Raw genomic sequence first — 26,592 nt, 5'->3', positions numbered from 1 at the left:
CACGCGCCGTGGGGAGCAGGCCCGAGTTGTGTGGCGGTGCGAGTGGAGTGCCGGCGAACTCGTGTGGGCCCTCGGGAACGCCGCGGAAAGCGCTGCCGCCGTCGCCATCCCTCATCATGTTCCTCACCCGGTCCGAGTACGACAGGTCCGTGCGGCCGGGGAGGGGGCCCGGGGTTGGCGTACCGGGGGCGGCGCCGGGGCCGGGCTGCGGCCCGGGTTCTGCCGTGTCATGCGGGAGCCCGAGTCAGGCCCACTGTGGCTCTCTCCCCGTGCCCCGAAGCCCGCCGCGACTGCCCCCGGGAGACCCGCGCCCCGGGAGACCCGGCCGGACCCGAGCCCACGGCTGAGTCACTGCTGGGTCCCGCCTCGGTGCGGAAGCGAGAGGCTCCGCTTGGTTCTCGGGGGGGGGGGGGGGGGGGGCGCCGAGACTCCGACCTTTAACCCGGAAGGTCAGGGGTCAGACCCTCCCTGCCGAGTGTGAGAGCTTTTAAAAGTTTTATTTATTTTTAAAGTGCCGCCTGGAAGAACAGTTGGAGTGCGTATCTCACCTGGGGTGGGTCATTTCCGTCTCTCTCTCGGGTTGGGGGCCATCCCGGGCGATGCCCTGGGATACCCCTGTCCGCTCTCAGGGTCACCCCTGGCAGTGCTGGGGCACCGTCCGGGGCTCGGAGAGAGCTGGGCACACGCCTCCCCTCTGTGCCGTCCCTTCCAGGAGCACCACCCCGGGCACCCCGTGCCTTAGCGGGACCCAAGAGCCACCTTCCCTCCGCTAGGGGTGAAAAGTGGCCGCAAAGACGCAGAAACACCCCCAGTAACGTCCAGCTGGAGGTTTGAGGAGTTCTTGGGAGTTTTGTCCTGCCTAAGAATTCTTTAAGAATGCAAGTTACAGTGCATACTAAAAAGTATGTATTGAAGGCACAGTACATACTAAGAAGTATGTATCGAAGTCCTCAACTAAGGAATTGAGGTTGAAAATTTGTAGTTACTTTTTTAAAAAAAAAAAAAAACATGAACTTTTGGGGTCTGGAAACGGTAAACTGCACATTCATTGCAGGTTTCCTCCGTAGTCGTTCTTTTATTTTCAGTTTCTGTTTTGGTCACTTGAGTTCTGACAAAGCCGTAGGTGTGCGGCTGTCATTGTTTGTGATTTCTAGAAACCCTCCTTGGCAGATGGTTTCTTTGTGGAGAGGAGCTTGAGAAGCTGAGCTCCTTGTTAAGTGTAAAGTGACCCTGTCAGAAGTTTTAATCACTTAAAATACTTTTTTTTTTTAACAGTCATTGGCTCATAGGGGGTATTTTGAAACTTTCCCTGCTTCTGTAGTGTTTAACTTTCAGAGTCTACAGAGAATCATTTTTGAGAGATAAACTTTAAGCTGGCCGGGCTCTCGGAGAGGGGTGGAGGAATCGAACCCGGCTTGGTCCGGCTGGCTGCGCAAGCATAGCGGTAGAGCGTTTGCCTTACAAGCGGCCAACATGGTCGACCCGAGTTCGATTCCTCCGCCCCTCTCGGAGAGCCCGGCAAGCTACCGAGAGTATCTCGCCTGTATGGCAAAGCCTGGCAAGCTCCCCGTGATGTATTCGATATGCCAGACACAGTAGCAACCAAGTCTCCAATGGAGACGTTACTGGGCCCGCTCGAGCAAATCCATGAACAGCAGGAGGACCGTGACCGTGAAACTTTAAGCTAGGCTGTATATGGCAGAAATCGTTATCCTTAACAGAAAGCCCTGGGACCAGAGGTATATCTTTCGGATTTGAGCTCACGCTTTGCTTGTGGGAGGCCCAGGTTCAATCCCCACCTCTAACGTCCAGTGCCACCAACCAACTACTGCTCCATTTGACCCCCAGAAAAATGTCTGTATTAGAATTTTTGTTTGCTTTGTTTTGGGGCCTCAGTTGGTCATCAGTGGTTGATTACTCTTTCCTGATTCTGCACTCAGGAATTACTCTTGGAAGTGCTCAGGGGAATGATATGGGATCCCAGGGATCAAACCCAGGTTGCCTATTTGCAAAGCAAACACTGTACTATGCACTCCCTGTACTATAGCTCTGGCCCCTGTGTTAAGGATTTTTGAGGGGGCTGGAGTGATAGTACACTGGGTAGGGCGGATGCCTTTCTCGTGGCTGGCCTGGGTTCGATTCCCAGCATCCCATATGGTCTCCTGAGCACCGACAGAAGTAATACCTGAGTGCGGAGCCAGGAGTAACCCCTGAGCATTGCCAGGTGTGACCCCCCCCAAATAAAAGGGATTTTTGATTGTTTCCTTAGCATCTATACTTCGTTACTCTTTTTTTTTTTGTATCTTAATAACTAAAACAGCACCTTATAATCACTTAGCTCATGAGTATGTGCTGCATGTAGACATTTTCAGATGCTAGTCTTACAGCTCTGAAGAAAAATCAAGATCCTGCTTCTCAGGCAACTTTTTTTGTTTGCTTGCTTTTGGCCACACCCAGAGGTGTTCTGAACTTACTTCTGGTAGAACAGCAGTAACTAGGTGGTGCCAAAGGTTCATCTTGTGTTGACTGCCTGCAAGGCAAGTGCCCTACACAGTGTTATCTTGCCCATGACTTTTTTCCTTTTGGGTCACACCCACCGATTCTCAGGGGTTACTCCTGGCTCTGCACTCAGGAATTACTCCTGGCGGTGCTTGCGGGACCTTACGGGATGCCAGGGATTGAACCCTGGTCGGCCGTATACAAGGCAGAGTCCCTGCCTGAAATGATATTGCTTCAGCCCTGGCCCATGTCTTAAAGAACTTCTTACAGAAATTAACTTGACTCAGATGTATTGTCATTGGTGAAATTCAAATTGGCGTGAGTTTAGATGAGAGTTCATTCAATATCACGGAATTGTGGAAAGTTTCACAAAGGAATGATACTTAAATTGAATCTTGGAAAAGAGTTTCAGTAAGTACGGATTATAAGAGTTGATTGTTGAGGGATAGTAAGGTGATGTCAGATCCGGAATGATTTTTATTAATTTGGGGGGGGTTATGACAAAGGGCTTCTCAAGCAGTGTTAAGGGGTCTGGGGTCCATTCCTGGCACTATTTGGCCCTGTTGACCTATGGTTCAGTGCTGGAGTGGGCCCTGTGGTGCCCAGACTCACTAGATTACCACTGACCATGCTGGGGGCCTCCACAGACCACCCATACTTGGTGCTGGGGCTACTCAGCATCAAGGCCATCGGCCTACACCCAGAAATGTTCACGAGGCTATGGAATCAAACCCTAGTTGGATGCATTCTAACCTCTGTGCTATTTCTCCAACCCTCATACTGATTAGGGGTTTTTTTTTTTTTTTGGAAGCACTATTACTATATTGTTACTGATAGGTTTTCATGCATACAGCTGAATGGGTTTTTAATACAGAGTTAAGGAGTTTGAAACTGATTGTGTAAGCACTTGTGTGTTGATTTTTGTTTTACAAAGTTACATAATCATAATTGTATTCTATAGGATTGATTGGATTAACTCAGAGAGATAGTCATTGCCAGGTAGGTGATTACAATAGGTGAAAAGTAAGGAGGTCATTAAGAATGGAAAGAAGAGAGTCTTAAGTAACTGCAGAGGAATTGATATGCTTTGGCATATGGATAATTATGGGAGAAGCGGAAGAGTAATGCGCCTGATTATTAAGAACTTTCTAGGTTGGAGAATTAGGAGTTTGGAGAGGTTTTGCCACTGAAGTAGGAGTGGAGAGAGATGAAGCCGATTTTACAGTGCTGGCTGGGTTTAAGGATAGATTTCAGGGTCAGAGAGATTGTACAGTGAGTAGGTTGCTTGCCTTGCATGCAGCTAACCTGAGTTTGATTCCCTATACCCCATAGTCCTCCGAGCACTGCCAGGAATAAGCCCTAGGGTGCCCCCCCCCAAATTTAAACTGGAAAGTGTTGTGTTTGGTACTCACAGGTTACCAAGTGTAAAGCTCAGACAGCATGTCAGGAAAGAGGTAAACTGGTAGTAAAGATTTTAGCTAAAATAACAGCTGAGATAGGAAGTAACGCAGGGAAAGTTTCAGTAGAGGGTCTAAAGCAGAGCCGTATTAGGGAGAAACTGTACCTCAGTAGGGTGAACTTCCTGGACTAGGGTGAAAATACTATAGTAATAAAATACTTTACAGAATTCTTTTCATATCCTATGCAGAGCAATTCTTACTGTTTAATCACAGAGACAGGGTAAGTTTTGTTTTTTTCTGTTTGAGGAAATTAAAATTTACAAATAGCAAAACGAGAATTTAATCCCAGATTTTTTGTATACTTTCCTTTGGTGATTTTTGATAATTGTACCTTAAACTTTCTTAAGTGACCTGAGGGATATTACTCAAGGACTAACAGGAGTCTGTGATTGTGAGATTCTCCTCTGACAGCAAGGCAGGTTTGAGTGATTGGTCTCTTTCTTCAGATTATGTGTTGAATGACTTTGGACAAATTACTTAAGTGTCTCTGCTTTAACTTAATAAGGTATCAATTGGTATTACCCAGTAGAATAAATGGTATTTCTTGGGATTTGTTTTGAGGGTTAAGTTATTAGAACAGTGTCGTGCATAAAAAAAAGATATGCTATAATATCAATTTTTCATTCGGGGAGCCAGCGATCAGTGCTAGGGTCTGAACATTTGTAGGGCTGCCTTGGGCCCTACAGTGGTGCTCAGGGAATACTGGTGGCTCTGTGTTTGCCCACTGCAGTGCTCAGAAGACTATATGGTGCCAGGGATCTAACCTACGTCTGCTACATGCAGGGCAAGTACCTGCCCTTAGGTTGTTGTTTTTTTTCATCTGGCAGTGCTCAGGGGTTACTCCTGGATCTGGCCCTGGCTCTGCACTCGGGAATTACTCCTGGCGGTGCTTGGGGGACTATATGGGATGCCTGAGGTCTAACCCAGGTCAGCCGTGTGTATAAGTCAAATGCCCTACCTGCTGTACTTTCTTAAGTGACCTGAGGGATGTTACTCAAGGACTAATTACTCAAGGACTATCCAGCTCCTGCCCTCATATTTTTAAAGTGTCCACTCTTGAAAACTTAATATTTCAGATCAAATTTGGTGCCTCTTGTTTAGGAATTTCGAATAGGATGAAACAAAGAAAGGTGGAGGAAGTGTTTTAGGGAAATAATCTGACTTGGTTTTTGGACCAGCAGGGGTTATTACTGGCTTTGTGCTCAGGAATAACTTCTGGCAGTGCTTGGGGTACCATAAGGGATGCTGGGGATCAAATCTGGTTCTGCCATGTGCAAGGCAAACTCTTTTCTCACTGTACTATCTGGCTCCAGAAGTAGTCTGACTTGTAGTTGGTATAAATATATATTGTTTGAATGGACTAGGTTAAGCTTAAGGAACTACAATGATATAACAATACAAGGTAAAGGTAAAGGCCCTCCCGTTGATCGTCGATTTGCTCAAGCAGGCCCAGTAACGTCTCCATTGGAGACTTTGTTGTTACTGTGTCTGGCATATCGAATACTCTCGGTAGCTTGCCGGGCTCTCCGAGAGGGGCGGAGGAATCGAACTTGGGTTGGCCATGTTGGCCGCTTGTAAGGCGAACGCCCTACCGCTGTGCTATCGCTCCAGCCCATAACAATACAAATTCATACAAATTCATTGGGGCTAGAGAGAGAGTACAGTGGGTAAGGTGGCTCACCCCAATTTGATTCCCAATACTGAGTATATATCCCTTTAACAACATCGTGAGTGATTCTTGAACACAGCCAGGAGTAAGCCCGGAGTGCCTCTGAGTGTGCCCCAATTCCCCCATTTCTCCAAACCGCACAAATTCATATATATAAAGAGAAGCACTTGTGACTGACTTCCACTAAAATAATAGATATTTTTATCAGATGGACATAATGTGAAGAGGATAGTGTACGTTTTGGAGGGGATTGCCTGAGAGTTCATGGGCATGAATTTACTCAAGGAATTCTAGGAGATTGACTAAGAATCAAAGCGGAAAATCATAAGCTATTGTTTGACCAGTTTGAAGACTTATGGGATTGAGGTAGAAATGTTTCTAAATAGGGTCCATTTCCCTACAAAATTGAAAACAAAAAGAGGTGGGGGCATTGTGTGCCTGAAACCCTATTATAAACAACTTTGTAAATCACGGTGTCTTTTTAAAAAATAATTTATAAAATAAAAGTAAAAAATACAAAAATAAAATGACAGATTGTGGTGGGCATAGAAGAATATTAACATCTATATTTTGTGACCATCTGAACTAGATATCAGAGGATTTGAATTTAACATCTCATTATTTTTGCCTGAGAGTTTTTAATTGTTTTGTTTGTTTAATTATAGGGGTGTGAATACTTTTTCTCCTGAAGGAAGACTGTTTCAAGTTGAATATGCCATTGAAGCTATCAAGGTTTGGTATCAAGTGACATAATGCTTTGCTGACAGAACATTTGGAGTATGAATGAGTAACCATTGCTTAGAAAATATTTTTTATTGTCCTTTAATCAACCAGCATCAGTCGTTTTTATAATAATTTCAGTTCTGTTCCTGACATCTGTTTTAAGGCTTTGGAACAGATAATTGCTTTATAATTATGTGTGGGACTTTTTTCTTAGTGGTATGGAAGGAGAAGTTTCTGTTTATAATCTTGGCTATAAAAACAAGAGTATAGCATTTACACTTGGAAGGTATTTGCTGCCTTGATCAAGTTTAGGTGAGAATTTTGTTCTTGTAAGTAAAATAGTGAATTAGGCACTTTTAGGACTGAACAAAAGATGTGTTCACGGTGTAGTAAGGGATTGAGACACCTTCCTTGCAGCAGACCCCACCCCAGTTCACTACCTTCCTTGACCCCTCTCTTCCTCCCCATCACTGGGTACAACCAGGAGGCCCCTGAAAATCACTAGCGTAGCTTGGGGTTAATCTGTGACACTGCAGGATTTAAGCAGCACTACAACCCCGAACTTGCTGGTCCAGTTGGCTAAGAATCTCAGGGAAGGGTCGTCAGGTCTCCTGAGCATTACTTGGGAGACCACACCTCAAACAAAAAAGTGTGCCCTGTAATTTAGTAACTAGATCAAATAGTTGTTACCAGCTTTTTTTTTTTAAAGTGCGCTATCTATAGGGCTGGAGCAATAGCACAGTGGGTAGGGCGTTTGCCTTGCACTCGGCCAACCTGGGTTCGATTCCCAGCATCCCATATGGTCCCCTGAGCACCGCCAGGGGTGATTCCTGAGTGCAGAGCCAGGAGTAAGCCCTGTGCATTGCCAGGTGTGACCTAAAAAGCAAAAAATAAATAAAGTGTGCTATTATTTCAGATTTACCATATGAAATCTGTATTTGTTGGATTTTGGGTAATCTAAATTCTGATTTCAGTTATCTAGGATAAGTTTCAAGCATAGTTATAACGACTTTAATGTCTAGTAAAGGTTGTTAAGTGTTGATATAGCCCAAGTTTTAATTCAGTGCATTTACTTCCCCCGCCCCATATTCATCTAGTTCTAATGACAGTATTTTCTCATTAGCTAGCTCATTCTCTTAGAAACTACTACATACTTTGAAATTTGAAATGTATCCTTTTATTGAGCCAAAAATCAGGGTTCCTGATGATTCTTTTTACTCTTGAATCACAGTAAAATGTTTGTAAATGTAATTTTTTCTCTCTCTCTCTCTTCTTTCCCCTTCATTACCATTATTGAATGAACAGGAGTTTGCACATACTGGTCACACCTTTGTGGTGCTGGTGTAGTGACCATCAGGGATCACACAATTTTCAGTTGTTCACTTGATTGCTATTTGTGGAGATGACACACTTTTTGTGTGGAACCAATAATCCCCAATGGCAGTGCTGCTGGAATGGCACTTATGTGAGGTGGTGCTGTACTTGCCATTTTATGATGGCAAATGGTTACTATACCATTGAGCAGTCCCCATAAAGATGTTTAAGCCTCTACAAAGACTGCTCCTTGAGTAACTGGAGAGAGTTACAATGTGTTCCTCCAAGTTACTTCTTCTAGAAAGACTGCTGGGGCAAAAGGTTGCATGAAAATTTGAAGAGGGCCAAAGAATTTCTGATTGAAGATTTAGAAATGAAGGTAGAAGCAATATAACAGTGGAAATGAAGGCCCAGCTACAAGTGTCTTATTTCTGTTTCTGATCATCTTTGACCTACTGTAAAGTTTGAAACCATCAATTCTAAGATATCACACTCATTTTGAACCTGAGTTAAGAAACCAGATTGCAGGGGGTGCTGGAGTGGATAAGGTGTTTGTCGCTAAGTCAGGATTGGTCCTCAACATCCTATATGATCCCTTGAGTTCTGCCAGGAGTAAGCTCTAAGCACAGCCAGGTGTGGCCCCCCCAAAAAAAGAAACCAGGTTGCGGGCCAGAGGGCCAGAGTGATAGTTCAGTGGGTAAAGTGCTTGCTTGCCTTACACACAGCAATCCATGGCAATGCATATAGTCCCAGAACATTGCTAGAAATGATCCCTGAGAGCAGAGGCAGGAGTAAGCGCAGAGCATAGTTGGGTGTAGCCTCAAAACAAAAATGGCCCAGGTGTACAGGCAAGAGTAACCTCAGTTTTGGGTTCACCCTTAAACTTCTTAGTTCTAATAGTTTTCAGGTTGCTGAGAGATAATGAGTGGTACCTGATCTCTGTAGCATTACAACTAGAGATAGAGCTGGGGAGATAGTGCAGAGGACTGCTACATTTGTTTTGCATACTAGAGACCCGGATGTCATCTCCAGCATTGTATGGTTTCCTAAGCAACTTGAGGTGTGACCTCCCTCTGCCCCCCAAGTGCTATGCTAGAAGTAGCCCTTGAGCCCTGCGGGGTGTGAATGTAAGCAGAGAGAGAGAGAGAGAGAGAGAGAGAATGATGTGTTGATACAGGCTGGAGCTTAACCTCTGTGAAAATACAGGCTCTCTTGAGTTTAGAGACTAGTTTTTAGTTGCCTTGGCAACTTAGGAGTAGTTAATAAGAACAATTTGGTTACCATCAGGAGTTATATTAGAGGAGCTGAGGAAATGCCAAAAATGACTGAAATTATCACTTGGAAGTGCTGTATGGTTGACATTGGTGAGATAGAGCCAGGAGAGGTGGGGAAAATGTCCTTAGGATATATGTCTAGGGGGAAAAAGTGTAACAGTCAATTATTATTGTAATATTCTGACAGCTTGGTTATATGAGTTACTTTAAGGAGATAGTGGATAGAATCCTTTCAGATACTGCTTCTTCACCTTCTCTGTCACCCCAACCCTCATTCAGATGAGAATCACCGTCACGGTCCTCCCGTTGTTCATCGATTTGCTCGAGCGGGCCCAGTAACGTCTCCATTGGAGACTTTGTTGTTACTGTGTTTGGCATATCGAATACGTCACGGGAGCTTGCCAGGCTCTGCCGTGCGGGTGAGATACTCTTGGTAGCTTGCCGGGCCCTCCGAGAGGGGCAGAGGAATCGAACTCGGGTCGGCATATTGTCTATGTGTGCAAGGCAAACGTCCTACCGCTATGCTATCGCTCCAGCCCCCTCATTCAGATGGAAGGAAGGAATAGTTTTGGCAGAATAGGTTAAGCAGGATAGTTGAAGTATCTGATGTAAATGTATCAAAGAAAATTAAGTTGGTCAGGTGTGTTATATAAAAATCTTCTGTCTCCAGGGAGATAGCTCAGAGGGCTAGAATGCATGCTTTGCATGTATGAGGCCTAGGTTCAGCACCACATAGCTCCCCTGAACTTTGCCAGGCTGTTCCTTCCCCCTGCCATACCTCTCGCCCGCCCTTCCCTTCAAAAAAATCCCTCAGAACTAAATAAATCATCTGTCTCAAAGTTCGTGATCCCTTTTTAGGAGTGGGAACTTTAGAAGTTTTTAGGTGAAGGCCGAATTAAACAAGTTGAGAGTTTGCTCTCAGGCTCTGAGAACATTTCCTTCAAAAAATGTAGTGCCTAGGGATTGATGATTTGTTTGAACCAGGAAATTCCTTGTGGAGATTCATCCTGTGCATTATCAGATGTTTATCAGTATCCCTGGCCTTTGCCTATTTGATACCAGTAGCATTCTTCAAGTTGTGAAAATGAAAAATCTCTCCAGACGTTCTCAACTGTTTCTTAGGGAGTGAAGTGGCTCCTGGGCTAGTGGTTCAATGCAGAGGCCGAGGATGTGATGCTGCGTGTCCCTCTGATGGGCGGGAATGGCCCTGGTGCACCTGGGGGCCAGCAGTGTGAGACGGTTCCAAGATGGCCTGCCCAGCCTCAAACTAGGCAGCTCTTATGCCGCTGAGTAACATCTCTGGACCTAAGCTGGTCATTATTGACTTAATTGGGGCTTTCACTGTAGTCTCCTCTTGCCTGAGTTTGATGTCCCCTGGCCAGAGACCTTCAGTTCCACACTCCTGAGTTTGATACAGGAATGAGGGTTAGGAATTCCATCCAGCAAAGGGGAGAGGACCTGGAAATCTTGTTTCCAGCAGTCATTGAACTAATCTCACAATTTTTAATTCTTCATAACCTGAAAGCTGAAGTGATAGCACAGCGGGTAGGGCATTTGCCTTGCACATGGCCAGCCTGGGTTCTATTCCTCTGCCCCTCTTGGAGAGCCTGGTAAGCTACCAAGAGTATCCTGCCCACACAGCAGAGCCTGGCAAGCTCCCCGTGGCATATTTGATATGCCAAAAACAGTAACAACAAGTCTCACAATAGAGACATTACTGGTGCCCGCTTGAGCAAATCGATGAACAATGGGAGGACAGTGCTAACCTGAAAGATAAATTGGGAGAGAAAGCTTAAAGATGAGAATATTAAGTTGATGATATACTAGGCATCATTTAAAATAGTCTGCATTTTTTGTGCTACCTTTCTTTTTCTTTTTTTTTTTTCTTTTTGGGGTCACACCTGGCAATGCACAGGGGTTACTCCTGACTCCTGGCTCATGCACTGAGGAATTTCTCCTGGTGGTGCTCAAGTGACCATACGGGATGCTGGGAATCGAACCCGGTTCAGCCGTGTGTAAGGCAAACGCCCTACCCGCTGTGCTATGGCTCCAGCCCCAGTGTGCTACCTTTCTCGGCGTAGGTATTTTGTTTTTTGTTTTGGGGCCACACCCAGTGGTGATCAGAGCTTACTCCTGGCTCCATGTTCAAGGATCATTCATGGGGGGCTCCAGGAACCATATGTGTGGTGGAGGTTAAACCTGGGTAGGCTGCATGCAAGGCAGCATCCTACTTGCTGTACTACCACTCCAGCCCACATTTTTAAATTTCTTTAGAGGGGCCACACCTAATAGTGCTGGGTCAGGTTAGGGGGTACCCTGGCGCCACTCACAGCAACGCTTTTGAGCCACCAGGAACAAATCCAGCAGTGCTGAGGGATCAGGGGTTGTACTGGGGTCTCTGATCTGGGGCCTCATATATGGGACATGCATTCTATCCCAATTATGTTCTTGGGAGTTACATACATTGATGGAATAATCACTCCTTGAGTCAAATAATAGTGCAGGGGGAAAAAGTTTTAGTACTTTCCTGCCCTGTGTGTTTAAAAGTTTTTCGAAGTTTAGAATCTCTCCCTTTCAAAATAATTGATTTTGGAGTTGATCATTTTACAGATCTTTCCCAGACCATTATTGAATTTCCTATTTAGAAAGTACAAAATTCTGTAAATCAGTACTCTCGCCTTTGACAGGAATAGTACATTACTTACCAGACTGCTCCTTTTTCTCTCTGCCTACTAGAATATTCTCTGTGAAGATATACAAAAATTCCTGTAAGTGATCCGTTCCTTGCTTGACCTGTGTATGATAACCATCATTTGTTTCTCTTTAGCTTGGTTCTACAGCCATAGGGATCCAGACATCAGAAGGTGTGTGCCTAGCTGTGGAGAAGAGAATTACCTCTCCACTCATGGAGCCCAGCAGCATTGAGAAAATTGTCGAGATTGATGCTCACATAGGTAAGCAAGAAGTAGGGGAAAGCTGACCTGGCTGAGTGTTGTTCCGTGGGAGGTTTGTCTTACCTCCTTGTTAACTGTTGTTCCCCAGACAATAGGCAGTGCACGTTTTTGAGTAGTTAGGTAGAAGCAGTTGCAGAACTCATTTGTGTCTAACCTGTACCTGAAAGTTTCTTTCTCCCTCAAATTAGACTTGGCGAGTGTGATAAGTGTGATGGCCATTAACCATGTCACGGGTTGAGACTTAGACAGCGCCCCGGGTGCTGTGCCTGCATTGTTGTAGTGTTGACCCTATTGGGTATTCTTAGGAGCTAGAGATCCTGGTGGAACAGAGGACACCTGCGGAAAGCTCAGAATGTTCCCATATAAGGCAGATGCTTGACTGCTGAGCTTTAAGTCCTGACAAGAAAAGAGGAATGATTTTTCTCCCCTTTTTGCCATTTCTGGCAATGCTTAGGAGTTTCTCCTGGCTCTGCACTCAGAAATTACTCCTGGTTGTGCTTGGGGGACCGTATGGGATGCTGGGGATGGAACCCAGTCAGCCACGTGCAAGTCAAATGCCCTACCCGCTATACTATCGCCATGCCCCTCCCCACCCCGAGATTTTTAAAAGATCTTCAGGAAAAAAACTTTAACTACATCAGTTCTCATATATATAAATATTAAGTTTATTTATTTTTACATTTATCTTTTTATTCCTCTTTTCTTTCTCCTGACCTTTGGTCTCCATTATAATTCCCGTCTTAGCTTTTGGCATCATTATAGCATTGCTCGGTGATAGGTCTGCTTATTTATAGCATGCTATTTTAGTTGACTGTTCATGTTTGTTGGATTTTGGGGCTGCATCTGGCAGTTCTCAGGGCATACTCCTGACTCTACATTCAGGAATCACTCCTCGTGGAGTTTAGGGGACCATATGCAGTGCTGGTGATTGAACCCAGGTTGACTGCATACAAAGCAAGTGTCCCATACTCGTTGCACTATTGCTCTGACGCTGTTCTCTTGGCCTCTCTAGGCAACTCATTAATGAAACATTGGTAAATAATAGCTTTTTTTTGGTTTAGAGACACCCCTGAAGGTTCTTGAGGACTGCTCTCAGCTCTGTGCTCAAGTATCATTTGGGGCAGTGCTCATTAGACCATGTGGTTCCAGGAGTGGAACCCAGCCTTTTGCATGCATAAACATAGACTCAGCCTGTTAAGCTCTGTCTTTGGCTAGTGGTAGTGGAGCTTTTTGGAAAGGATTCCATAAAGGTGAATGCTTGAGCTGAATTGGATTCTAAAAGAAGGGAAAGTGTTTGTCAAGAATAGGCCTGGAGAGAGTTCAGGTATACTCTGTACATTGGCATGCAGGAGACCCCCACATTCGATTCTGGGCACTGTATGGTCCCTGGAGTACTACCAGTAGAGACCCCTGATTACTGAGCAAGGAGTTGGCCTTGACCACTGTTGGATGTGATCCAAAAACCAAAAGAACAGGTGGTTAAAGCTGGAGAAAGCATTCTGAAAGAAAAATGAATAAAAGCCTTAGTGGGATCAAATATAAAATAGCATTAACACAAGCGGTGTGACTGGGGGTGGACAGTGGCAAGAAATTTGCCTGACGTCAAACACTGAAGTCCTTTTTACCACGCTTAATTGTGGCCTCGGGGCTAGAGAGTTCAAAGGAGCGCATGCCTGGCAGGCAGGACCCCCGAGTTCAGTCCCCAGCACCAGAGTCCCATGAGTGTAGCGAGGTATAGCGTTGGTGTCCTTTGCATGACTGAGGATTACTTGAGTGCTGCTTGGGAGGGAAGCTCCCACACCAACCAAAAATTTTTTTTTAAAGTTTATACTTAGTGTTTTTGGGTGATGGTGGTGGTGGTGGGGAGCCCTGCGATGTTCAGGGCTTGCTCTTGACTCTGCAATCTGTATTACTCCTGGCGGTCTTAGGGGACCACATGGGATGCCAGGGATGGAACCTGGGTCAGCCATGTGCAAGGCCCTTCCCACTGAACTATTGCTCCAGCCCTATACTTCGTATTTTATTGATGGGAAAGGTTTTAATCATTGGGGAAATATAGTCAGATTAGGATTTTAGGAACACCGTAACAACATTGAACTCGGGAGGAGTGAGTTCTGAGACTTGAGGCAGGTAAAAAGGTTTATTTTTCTTAATGTGATGAGGGCGGGAGCGATAGCACAGCGGGTAGGGCGTTCGCCTTACAAGCGGCCAACATGGCCGACCCGAGTTCGATTCCTCCGCCCCTCTCGGAGAGCCCGGCAAGCTACCGAGAGTATTTGATATGCCAGACACAGTAACAACAAAAGTCTCCAATGGAGACGTTACTGGGCCCGCTCGAGCAAATCGACGATCAACGGGAGGGCCTTTACCTTTACCTTTTAATGTGATGAGGACTTTAAATAGAGCAGCGGTCAGAAAATAGAGAAATAAGAGCCAGACAAGATAATTTGATAGAGACTGATAGAATCTGGGATCTGATTTCTTATGAGAATAAGGGAGAAAGTGGAAAACTGAAGGATCTCTATCATTTACTTGACTCTGGTGTATCCAGGTAGATGTAATATGGAGTCAGTAGTTTCGTGGGTTTGAAATATTGGGTACAAAATATATGATGGAGACTTAAATTTGAGTCTAAGATTATGGTTAAAAACCATAATCTTGGCATCTGGGATCATCAGGCAAACTTTCTAATGTGACCAGTAGATTTGTGCTTGGTTTGGGAAGTAGAAAAGTCTTCGTATTTTATTAAACTAGGGTCTTCCTAGAATTTCAGAGATTGTAGGATCACTGTAGCTCATAGAGAAATGGTATTTTTTCCATGTTTCTCCTTTAGGGGTGTTTGTGTTTGCGTAGTGTGTCAATGCATGGTGGTTTAAAAGAAGTGCTCAAGTTAGGCTTAATGATATACTACGTGAAAATTTGTATTTGATTGGTCGCTTTTTAAATGCCTGAACTTCTGTGTCATTGTTGGTTTTTTATTTGTAATGTAACTATGCTTGTGTTCAGTGTAGATCATTTCCCATTCAGCCTCGGTTATATTGCTGGGGAATGGCTGAGTGGCTACTATGGTTCTGCTTTCGAATTTCAGTATTTCCTGAGTGAATGAGAGAATCTTACCAGGTTTAACCAGTGGGTCACTGTTGCTTTTACATTGCAGGTTGTGCCATGAGTGGGCTAATTGCTGATGCTAAGACTTTAATTGATAAAGCCAGAGTGGAGACACAGGTAAAATCAGCATAATCTATGATTTCAATTCTGATAGTGCCTAAATTCTCCTTTAGTGATGATATAGCTGCATGGGTTGTATTGTGTTAATATCTGTGTTAATATCCGCTGTAGCTCTTGGGAGTGTTTTTTTGGTCAGAATTTCTAGTTAGAACTTTGAGTCTTGAAGTCTTGCCATTCCTCGGAAGCTTTAAGGAAGCCATGGTAAATGAAAAAATAACAACCTATGTAAAGCACACATTGCACTGCATTCTGTTTCCTAATTGATTTTCTGTGGGAGCACCACATAGCAAGAAGTGAACATAACTAAAGGATATTTTCTCCCCAACTGCCTTTACTCTTAGGCTTGTAAAGAGCCGCTCTCCTTTGGTAGTGATGCTTCCTACTAGGAGAGAGATACTCGTCAGGAGTACTGAGATTCTTTTCTCTGCGCACCTGCTGCCTGCCTGGAGAGTAGATTAATAAGAAAAAATAATTGGTAAAAATCTATGCACTTAATTCTAAGTTTTCTATTAGGACTTAGGAAGAGTGAATCTTTAAACACCACTAGGATAGTGAGTGTGTTTGCAAGGGAAGCTTGCTCTTTGTTATTAACTCGTATTTTCTTTATAAAGACTAAATTTGGTATTTTGTGGGTTTATACTCTGTCACGGGAGCACCCTCTAGTCTGTCATTGTTTAGAGTCCTTTAGATAAGTTTATTGCCAGAGCTGTTTCTTTTCCTCTTTTTATTTAATCAAAAATTTTTTTGAAATAATAATGTAGAAGTACTGCTGTTTACTCAGCCATTGATTAAGCTGACTGAGTTAGGCATGAACTCCACGTTTCCGTTTCTCTTGTTCCAAGTTTCATGCTTAGGAAAACACATGAACTTGATCCTGCAGCTTCCAACTGCAGTTCCAGAGATTTGTATAGTGATAAGGTGGCTGCTTTAGTGCCCTCATTTGAAAGGTGGACCATGTTTTGCTTTTCTTCTAGAACCATTGGTTTACCTACAACGAAACAATGACAGTGGAGAGTGTAACCCAGGCTGTGTCCAATCTGGCTCTTCAGTTTGGAGAAGAGGATGCAGACCCAGGCGCCATGGTGAGTGACACTTGTATCAGCTCTCTTATTCCTCTACGGGGCCGCAAGGATATTTGTCCTCTGAACATTTTCCCCAGTGGGTTTTGGTGCTTGCGCACTTGGCCCAAGTGCTTGCTTTAGGGGGAGCACTCCAGTCGTCGTGCTTGCGTTCAGCTAAAGTTGCATACCACCGCCAGGAATCACATTCTTTTTCAGTTGGGTTTGTGCGTGTTCTGATTGTGCTCCCCATGGTGGTTGTGTGCTCACACGTAAGCCTGCCAAGAGATCACATTTTCTGGGAAGGGTGCATACAAATCTTATTTTAGTTGTGCTGGCTGGAGATGTGCTTTTTGATTTATGCTTGCATGCACCTGGCTGCAGGATGACTGGAAATTGCTTTCTGTGCCAGAGTTCACGGGCAGCAGAACTGTCGTGACCCTGCGGGCACATGTAGCAGCACCAGGGATTAAACTCTCAATCGCACACTCATTTGCAAGTGCCCTAAGACACTGAGATAGTTCCTGGGCCTCCAGTAGTTTCTTAATATTTACTCACTAGTTGCTTGATATTTCTCACTTCTCTGGTTCTAGTCTCGTCCTTTTGGAGTAGCACTCTTATTTGGAGGAGTTGATGAGAAAGGACCTCAGCTGTAAGTACTGTTTTTGCTCTAATATTCCTTCTTCATTTTTTTTTTTTGGGAGAATTTCTTCTGGGGGCCAAGAATTATTTTAATTTGGGAGGTGAACTGGTAGTTTAAATCAGTTGACATAAATTTGTAAAAGATGAAGGGCTTCTATTCTGTGCTGCTTAAACAAAGGTAAGTGAGAATTTTGTGAAGGTCCTCCTGTTGGACCCAAAACTAATTATGGAAAGAATGAGTAGTAACTTTGTTGTTGTAGCCCGGTTATGTTTTCGGACTCTGCTTTGTAATATTGGTTTCATTTCTGTTCTCAGATATTTAGATAGACTTATACAGATACCTTATTTATGTATGCTATACTATTCAAAATTTCTGAGGAAAGTAGTTTTACTTTTTTTAAAAATTTATTTAATTGAGGTATCATGATTTACAGTAAGTTTAGACATATACTTTTGTGACACCACATTAAACTATTTCTTTTAAAAGTCGATTTTGGCACCAGAGGGGTTGTCCTGAAGGTAAGGTGCTTGCCTTTCACGTAGCTAACCCTGGTTTTGTTCCTAGCTCTGCATATGGTTCCCAGAATACCCGTGGTTGCTCCTGATCACAGAGCCAGAAAAACTCCTCAGCACTGCCAGGTGTGCTCTATTTTCTCCACCCGTAGATCAGTTTTGGAGTCTGTGCCTCAGCTTCTTGATTACAGGACCAAGTTTTTTTTTTTTTCCTTTTGGCTCTTTTTTGGGGCCACACCCAGTGATGCACAGGGGTTACTCCTGGCTCTGCACTCAGGAATTACTTCTGGCTGTGCTCGGGGGACCATATGGAATGCTGGGGATTGAACCCGGAGAGGCTGCATGCAAAACGCAAATACCCTATCCACTGTACTATTGCCCAGGACCCAGCACTTGTATTTTTCAGTGAGAGCTTTATTTCATAAAGTGCTATTATTGTTTCTTTTTTTCCTTGTTGGATTATTTATTTTTGTGGTGCCAAGGAAGGAACCTAGGCCTCAAAATACTCCACAGTTGAACTATATTTCTGACCCAAAATGCTGCCATTCTTTTTTTTTTTTGTAGGAGTACTGCTATTTATTCAGTCACTGATTAGCTGATTGAATTGTGCATGAACTGCACCTTACTTTTTTTTTTTCATTTTTTATAATTTTATTTATTGAATCACCGTGAGAGCAGTTACAAAGCTTTTGGGTCTAAGTCTCAGTCATATAATGAAACACCCGTACCTTCACCAGTGCCCATTCTCCACCACCAAAAATCCCAGTGTACCCCCATCCCACACCCTCCCCCTGCCTGTGGGGCAGATGATTTCCACATTACTCTCTCTCTACTTTGATCACATTCAATATTTTGACACTAGACCCACCATTATTTGAGATTTCACCCCAACACTCAGATCTGCTGAAAAGGCAACAATAGACAATTTGTGTTCTATTGCTGGTTATGAATAACATATGATGTCGTGTGGCTGCAGTAGGGCCATGTGGTTTTGAAATTCTGAAATTTTAACACTTAAATCTGGAGGGATTTCTGCCAAAAGCCACTGAGTTTCGAGATTTGTTTCTGAGTCTCTGGGATCAAGGCCATTGAGCAGCTCGATGAGGAGCCAGAGAGGCCGTTCGTGGGCGATGACTTGGGGTCTCGTTGGGGTGGGGAGGACAGGCCCGGCTCCCCTCCCCAACCCCATCCCGTGAGGCCTAACAAGTTTCGTCACTGCGGGCCCAAGCCTGACTGTCCAGTGGCCTCTGGAGGATGACAGCCACCAAGTTGCCAAGAGGGAGCAGGCGGCGGGACAGCACCCATTCCCCCCTGGGGTGGCCCGGCGACAGTATCCTACTGCGGGGTTGGGGTCTGGACACATTTCTGCCAAAAGCCGCTGGATTTCGAGATTTGTTTCTGAGTCTCTGGGATCAAGGCCGTTGAGCAGCTTGATGAGGAGCCAGAGAGGCCGTTCGTGGGCGATGACTTGGGGTCTCATTGGGGTGGGGAGGACAGGCCCGGCTCCACCCCCACCCCCACCCCCCCATCCCGTGAGGCCCAACAAGTTTCGTCACTGTGGGCCCAAGCCTGACTGTCCAATGGCCTCTGGAGGATGACAGCCACCAAGTCGCCAAGAGGGAGCAGGCGGAGGGACAACATCCTTTCTTCCCTGGGGTGGCCCGGCGACAGTAACGTACTGTGGAGTCTGGATGCATTTCTGCCAAAAGCCACTGGGTTTTGAGATTTGTTTCTGAGTCTCTGGGATCATGGCCGTTAAGCAGCTTGATCAGGAGCCAGAGAGGCCGTTCGTGGGCGATGACTTGGGGTCTCGTTGGGGTGGGGAGGACAAGCCTGGCACCACCCCCATCCAGTGAGGCCCTGTGTGTCTCGTCACTGGGGGCCCAAATGTGACTATCCAGTGTCCTCAGACGGATGGCGGCCACTGGGCCGCCAGGGGGAACAGGCCAAGGCACGAAACCTATTCCCACCTGGGTTGGCCCAGCACCGGTAGCCTACTGCAGAGACCGGACGCATTTCTACCTAAAGCCACTGGGTTCTGAGATTCGTTTCTGAGTCTCTGGGATCATGTCCATTAAGCAGTCCTATCAGGAACCAAAGAGGCCTTGCCTCCAATTATATAGCTGAGCCGGAGGTGGTTTGTGGGTGTGTTTCCCACATACCTAACTTTTGGCCGTTTACTTTCTTGGTAAACTTTGCCCCAAGTTTTTGGGGTCTGGCCAAAGGCACAGCAGCAATTTTGGGGTATCTGGAAGTCAATGCTGCCATTCTTAACTATTTAAATGTTTTCTTCTTTTGGGGTGGTGCTTTGTAGGTTTCATATGGATCCATCTGGAACCTTCGTACAGTGTGATGCCCGAGCCATTGGTTCTGCTTCAGAGGGTGCCCAGAGCTCCTTGCAAGAAGTTTACCATAAGGTAATTTAATTAAGCACTTGCATTACTTTTTTTTTTTAAGTGAAGATGGAACTTTCTAAAAACAAATGGGGGTCTGGAGAAATAGCACAGCATATAAGGTGCTTTCCTTGCACACAGCTGACCCAGGTTCTATTCTTGACAACATATAGGTCCTTTGAGACTGTCAGGAGTGATCCTTGAGCATTGCTGGGAGTGACTCCCACCCCAAAATAAATTCAAATGATTTTTTATACAATAAAATTCATAGACCTTAATAGTTAAAGTCTATGAGTTTGACAGTGTATGCGGACATGTGACCACCAACTAGAGAGAGAATTCCATCACCTCCCCCAGTGCTGTCCTCTCTAATCGCAGTCTTTCTGATCACAGAGCCAGAAAAAACTCCAGTCTCTCTCCCTTGGAACCACAGTTCACCATTATAAATTTGCTTTGTCTAGTTTTAAACTTTCTGCAACCACCAATCATACTGTTAGTATCTTTGTGTCTTCCCCCTTTTTTGGTTCAATATACTGTTTTTGAGATCGGTTATATCTGTAGTTTTTATTGCTGAGTGGTACATCATGGCATATATGTGCTACAATTTGTCCTTTTTCTATAGCTTTACTTCCTAGTCTAGTTTTTTTAAACAAATGAGTAGTTCAGTTTTTTTCATTGTCCAGTGGCAAGACTTGACGTCAGGTAATTCATTAGGTTTCTAAGCTTACCATTTAGACAAGCCACCTAGATGAAAAGTCTGGACCCCTAGTGAGATGCCTGCTCACGTTAACCATTAATAATGTTGGTTTTTACATGGGGAGGAAATTGAGTATAAAAACAAGGTAAAAGGATTTTTTTTCTCGCTCTTTTTTTTAACCTTGGGTATCCCCTTCCCCTGTTTATTTTTTTTTTCAAACGTAACAGATTTTTAAAACATTGTACTTTCTTGATCAGTTTGGAATACAAAGGATGTCACAATATTACATAGATTAAAATAAGCATAGAGAAGTGTAGCTCTTCCCCAATATCTTCAAAGATTATTTATGTGAAAGCTGGTGAGTTCATTGTGGTTCAAAGACTTTTCTCTGGAGAAATCTGGCTTACCATTCTCTGGAATTCTGGAGGTCTGTGTAATGCACTCCCACTAACTAAGATTTAGGGCTGAAGAAATAGCTCAAGAGACTGGAATTTCATACTTTTTATTTAGAAGGCCTGTGTTTGGTCTCCTGAGCACTTCAGAAAGCAGACCCTGAGCACCAAGCCAGAAGTTGTTCCTGGTTCAGATGTAGACCACCCCCCCTCACCTCCACCCCCCCCCCCCCCCAAAAAAAAAGGATCTTTGATTTACTAGTGTTTGTTAAATCATTTCTTTAGGGGAGTTACAGGGAACTCTTTGATGACTTAGATTCCTTATCGTTAATGGTTATTCTGACCCTTTTGTTTCAAGTCTATGACACTGAAAGAAGCCATCAAGTCTTCACTCATTATACTCAAGCAAGTTATGGAGGAGAAACTGAATGCAACTAACATAGAGGTATTTCTCTGCTTTACTGCCTCTTTACTCCAGAGTCCTCGTTTCCATTACTGAGACCAGGATACCTGTATTTTTTTTTTTAACGCTCTCTCTCCTTAAGAAGTTATTGACAGGGGACCAAAGAGATAGCTTGCTTTGGGGCTGGAGCAATAGCACAGCGGGTAGGGTGTTTGCCTTGCACGTGGCCAACCTGGGTTTGATTCCCAGCATCCCAGATGGTCCCCTGAGCACCGCCAGGAATGGTTCCTGAGTGCAAAGCCAGGAGTAACCTCTGAGCATCACCGGGTGTGACCCAACAAGCAAACAAAAAAAAAAGAAGAAGAAGAAGCTAGCTTGCTTTGCATCTGACCAGGATTCTATCCCCAGAGCCCTATATGAGCCCTGCCAGATGTAAGCCTTGTGGCCCAACCCCAGTCACCCCCTCAAAAAAAGTTACTGGTAACAGGTTTTTTTGTGTGTTTGGTTTTTGGTTTTTTTGGTCACACCCAGTGATGCTCAGGGCTTCTAACTCTGCAGTCAGGAAGGGGAACCATATGGGTGTGCAAAGCAAATGCCATATCCTCTGTACTATTGATCTGCCCCCATTGCTAACACTGAATTAATTTTAGTAAACTAATGGCAAAAGAGAATATATTGTGTTAACACTAACACAATTCAGTAGTGAGAGGGAATTAGGTGAACAAAACAAGACCCTGTGGTTTTCTCAAGAATTTAGTGTCAGCAGAAGGCAAGATTAAAGAAAAGATCTTTGTCTTTTGAATAATTTACTATTTTGTGTTTGATTTTACTGTTTTAGGATTTCTGTCTTTTAAGGATGAGAAAGACTTCAGAATGCTTTTATAGACTGAGAAGGAACTAATGAATAGAAAAATGTTAAAAGAAAGCAGAAGTTAGTGATTAAAGAATTATGTAAGGAGAAGGCATATAAATGAAGATGTTTTTGAAATATACGTTAATATAGCATTAGCTTAATTATTATATTTTGCTTTTGGGGTCACATCTGGCAATGCTCAGGAATTACTCCTGGCAGTGATAAGGGGACCTTATGGAATGCTGGGGATTGAACCTAAGTCAGCCAAGTGCAAGGCAAATGCCCTCCCCACTGTATTGTTGTCGCTTCAGCTCCTGTAGCATTAACTTTAAAACCCATTGTATGTCAGATACTAAACTGAATGCCAGCAATACAGAATAGAGTTCCATTTAAGCAGTACCCTGTGTAGTTTAGGGGGCATGCAGATAGTAGTAAGCAAATAAAAGCAGATTGCCTCAGGGTCAGAGAGATGGTATGTTGGATAAGATGCTTATCTTGCACATTGCTGACTTGGGTTTGGTCCTTATGACCAGGAGCACAGAGCTAGCACTGCTGGGAATGGCCCCCCAAATAAAACCAGAAAGTTGAGATAATAAAAGTTGAGATAATAAAATCTTTCATATTCATTATGTAACTAAATGTATCATTATGTAAATGGTGAGATTATTTTTAGTTATCTAGTGATAAGTTCTTTCCTGAAGGCAGCAATTGGTGTAAGACCTGTTAATACAGGTTTGTAGCCTGATCTGTAGGATTGTGCCTGTCAGAGTTTGTCCAGTTGCTGGTTTTTGCGCCTGCAGTGGTTGAAGGTACTGACAGTGACTAGCCTGAGTCATGAGTGACTGGGCAAAAAAAAGTTCTGTAGGCATTATCTCTCTCCTCAGGTCCCCAAAGGGAATGACTAGTATTTTCTTTGGACTAAATTTATGAACATGAGTTAAAAAATAATCTTCGCAAATATATTTGATTTGTTTATTTTGTCTTTGGGCCTCAGCAGTGCTGGGGAGAGAGATCCCTCCTGACTCGTGTAGGGGTCACTCCTGGCAGTGCTCAGGGGACCTGGTAGTGTCAGGGACTGAACTCTTGTGCGAAGCATTGGCTCTAGTCCTTTGAGCTATCTCCTTAGTCCTGCAGGTATACTTGTGGCTCTTAGGACATTTCTTATTATTAGATAAATCTCAAGTGGAGGCTGATGACTTTAAAAGAACAGGGGCCAAAGAAACAGTATAGCGCTGGGTTGCTTGCCTTGCGTGGTGCCTGGCCCAGGTTCATCTCTAGCACCACTTATGATTCCTAAGCCCCTCTGTGAATCATCTCTGAGTACAGAGTCAGCAATAAGTTTTGAGCACCTCTGGGTGTGTTCCTCAAAGAAACCAAAAAACATTCAAAGTGAGTAAATTTTAGTCTTTTCTAGGGCCGGAGCGTTAGCACAGGGGGTAGGGTGTTTGCTATGCACACGACCAACCCGGGTTCCATTCCCAGTATCCCATATGGTCCCCTGAGCACTGCCATGAGTAATTCATGAGTGCAGAGCCAGGAGTAACCCCTGTGCATCACCGGGTGTGATCCAAAAAGCAAAAACAATAATAATTTTTAGTCTTTTCCAAGACCAGATCTTTTAAGTGTTTGATAATGTAATAATATAATGCAATTATATATTAGTGTGTAATGTGATAATACAATCATTTTCTAAGATTATTTAAGACTTTAGGTGATCAATAATAATTGGATTGTGCTGATTCTGGCCTTGGAGGGTTGGGGGGAATAGTCTCTTGAGCAGTGCTTAGAGGGCTGGCGGTGAGAGGGAGCATCCCCAGAGAAACTGCTTTGGCCCATCAGGGCCACCTGCGTGGTATTCTGGGGACCCCGGCAGGAACTCAAAGTAGATCTTTTACATGCCAGGTCCTTTGAGCTGTAATCCCAGTTTTCTGACAATTTTAAACTAAGTGAAAACTGGGACTGGAGTGATAGGACAGTACCTATGTCACTTCCTTGTATGTTGTTGTCCTGTGGCCCAACCCCCCCCACTATGTCCCCCACAAAAACAACAAAACACCTACTAGTAGATACCACTAGTGAATATTCCTAATATAATATTGCTGAAAAGTTGTCCAAGTATGTTTAATTTTAATGTTTCAAAGCAGTAGACTAGAGAGAGGGTACAGTGGGTAGAGTACTTACCTTACAAGAGGCTGATTCAGATTTGATCTCCAGCATCCCATATGGTCTTCTGAGCACCACCAGGAGTGATTCCCGAGTGCAAAGCCAGGAGTAACTCCTAAGCATTGCTGGGTATGACCCAAAAACAAAACAAAAATTTAAAAGAAAAAAAACCACCAAAAACAACAGCATAAGGATGACATTTAAAATTATAGCTGAACACCAGAATAGCCGAGATCAGTACCAGGAGGTTCACTCCATGGCTTGGAGGACAGCCGCACATGCTAGGGGAAAAGACAGCTCAGCTAGAGAAGGGAGCACCAAGTAAAGGGTGTTGGGAGCATCCTCCCAGGATGGGAGATGCATGCTAAAAGTAGACTATAGACCAAACATGATTGCCACTCAATGCCCCTTTTGCAAACCACAGCACCCAAAAGGAGAGAGAGAGAACAAAAGGGAATGCTCTGCCACAGAGGTGGATGGGTAGGGAGGGGATGGGGGTGGAAGGGATACTGGGATCGGTGGTGGTGGAGAATGGGCACCAGTGGAGGGATGGGTACTCGATCATTGTATAACTGAAACCCAAGCACAAGAATTTGTAAGTCTACAACTGTACCTCCTGGTGTTTCACTAATAAAAATGTTTTTTAAGAAATTAAAAAAATAAAATGATAGCTGTTTTTCTTCTATGTCTAAATCTTTAAAATGAGTTAGGCACAGAAAGTATTTTGGCGGGGGATGGGGTGAGCAAAGGGCCAGCGCACATGCCCTGAGTTAGAGTCCCAGCACCACGTGGCCCCCTGTGCACAGCCCTAATAGCTACCCTCCCCCCACCGGGGCTCCTGGAGATCCCTGCTGTCCCCCACCAAAAGAATCTTTTCTTGGCGAATTTGAAGTGGCAGCTGTTCTTCAGTATTGCAGCGAATGTGGAACTATGTTGTCAGTAGAGATGATAAAAAACCTGGTGGCTTAATTGAGATTGTTTTCAGATCCTGATGCTTCGATTATTACTAATGACTGTAGTCACAGCTGGTTTCTCTTAATGTTAACGGAATCTTTTCATGATCAGTTCTTTAAAGTTTTATTTATATTTGTTTTGCTAAGTTGCTGCAAAGACAGTTTTAGGGAAAATAATACTCTGTTTTGATAGTACTATAATGATAGGTAACAATTATTAACAGTTAAAATATTCACAGTTACGGTGTTCTAGGTTCAATTCTAGATTCTTTGAAAATATTGACATTCTTGATCTTTACAACTACTCTGAGTTAAGTCTATTACTATTCCCATTTTACTCATGGAAAATGAGGCGCAGAGTGATCACATATCCCAGGGTCACACATGAGTTTGACTTTCAGGTGTGTAAATATGCTTTCAAGTATGTGTGATGCCAGGGACAGAATCTAGGACCTCAGATAGGCCAAGCATAGAGCTCCATCTCTGGTCTCAATAGATGTCTCTGAGTCATACCCAGCATTTCTCATGAGTTACTTCATGCACAACTCGGGACCATGAGGTGTTGGGGATCAGACCAGGGCTCCTTGCCCAAAGCATGTGCTTCTGCCTTCTGAGCCTTCTCAGAACAATACAGTTCTGAACATATTTCTAGAGGAATCTTTAACAGCAAAAAGTAGTGATCCTATCTAATTTGTTGTTGCCTTTGTGATTCCTGTAAGAAGTGACAGATGGACAAGATAGTGCATGAGGCCAACACTGTGAATCAATCTCTGGCATAATTAATATATGGTCCTCTGAACATGGCCACAAGTGGGCCCTGAATAGAAAGCTGGAGTCAGCCCTTAACAAGGTGTGGCCAAACCAACCCTTTTCCCTCACCGAAAAAAAAGAGGTGATCGTAATTATCTGACATTTGGCAAAAATGTGGTGAATGAGAAATTCACAGAATAGAAATTTGGTCAATGAGAAATTTTATTTTGGAGTCAGCTATTTTTAGAGCTTGCTGCTGGAAAGGATATCCTTGGGACAGCAGATCCCTTAGTTCCTAGTGAACAGCTGCATCACGAACCAACTTTGACCATACTTGGGCTGTCAGCAGGATTGAGCCCAGCTTATTAATCCTTCTCTGTTTCTTTTTCAGTTGGCCACAGTGCAGCCTGGCCAGAATTTCCACATGTTCACAAAGGAAGAACTTGAGGAGGTTATCAAGGACATTTAAGAAGTGTAATCCTCAGAACTTTCCTGGGAGAAATTTGGGTTCTCCATATTTCCCTTAACTTTTACTTCCAGTTGTAATTGTCTGGAAAATCTCCATTGTTTGTGCTTTTTTTTATGATATGATACGTCTGTACATAAAGGCAGTTCTGAAATAAAGAAAACTTTAAAATATTTGTTAATAGACTA

General features: G+C 44.0%; 1 protein-coding gene across 2 annotated transcripts; it reads left to right on the top strand.

Moving 5' to 3' along the window:
• Window positions 1-26,592, top strand: PSMA5 (proteasome 20S subunit alpha 5). Of its 2 annotated transcripts, XM_056139111.1 has the most exons (9): window positions 1-145; window positions 6,294-6,360; window positions 11,767-11,893; window positions 15,051-15,118; window positions 16,096-16,203; window positions 16,773-16,831; window positions 19,649-19,751; window positions 21,175-21,261; window positions 26,330-26,592. In XM_056139111.1, the coding sequence occupies exons 1-9, from the start codon at window positions 117-119 to the stop codon at window positions 26,405-26,407; spliced, it is 726 nt and encodes a 241-aa protein (XP_055995086.1). In that variant the 5' UTR covers window positions 1-116; the 3' UTR covers window positions 26,408-26,592. The 2 variants fall into 2 exon arrangements, with proteins under 2 accessions (XP_055995086.1, XP_055995087.1); XM_056139112.1 differs by lacking the exon at window positions 21,175-21,261.

The sequence above is a fragment of the Sorex fumeus genome, unplaced genomic scaffold, assembly GCF_029834395.1.
Source record: "Sorex fumeus unplaced genomic scaffold, SorFum_2.1 ptg000131l, whole genome shotgun sequence".
In the NCBI taxonomy this organism is placed as follows: Eukaryota; Metazoa; Chordata; class Mammalia; order Eulipotyphla; family Soricidae; genus Sorex; species Sorex fumeus.
This window is presented reverse-complemented; position numbering and strand designations above follow the sequence as displayed.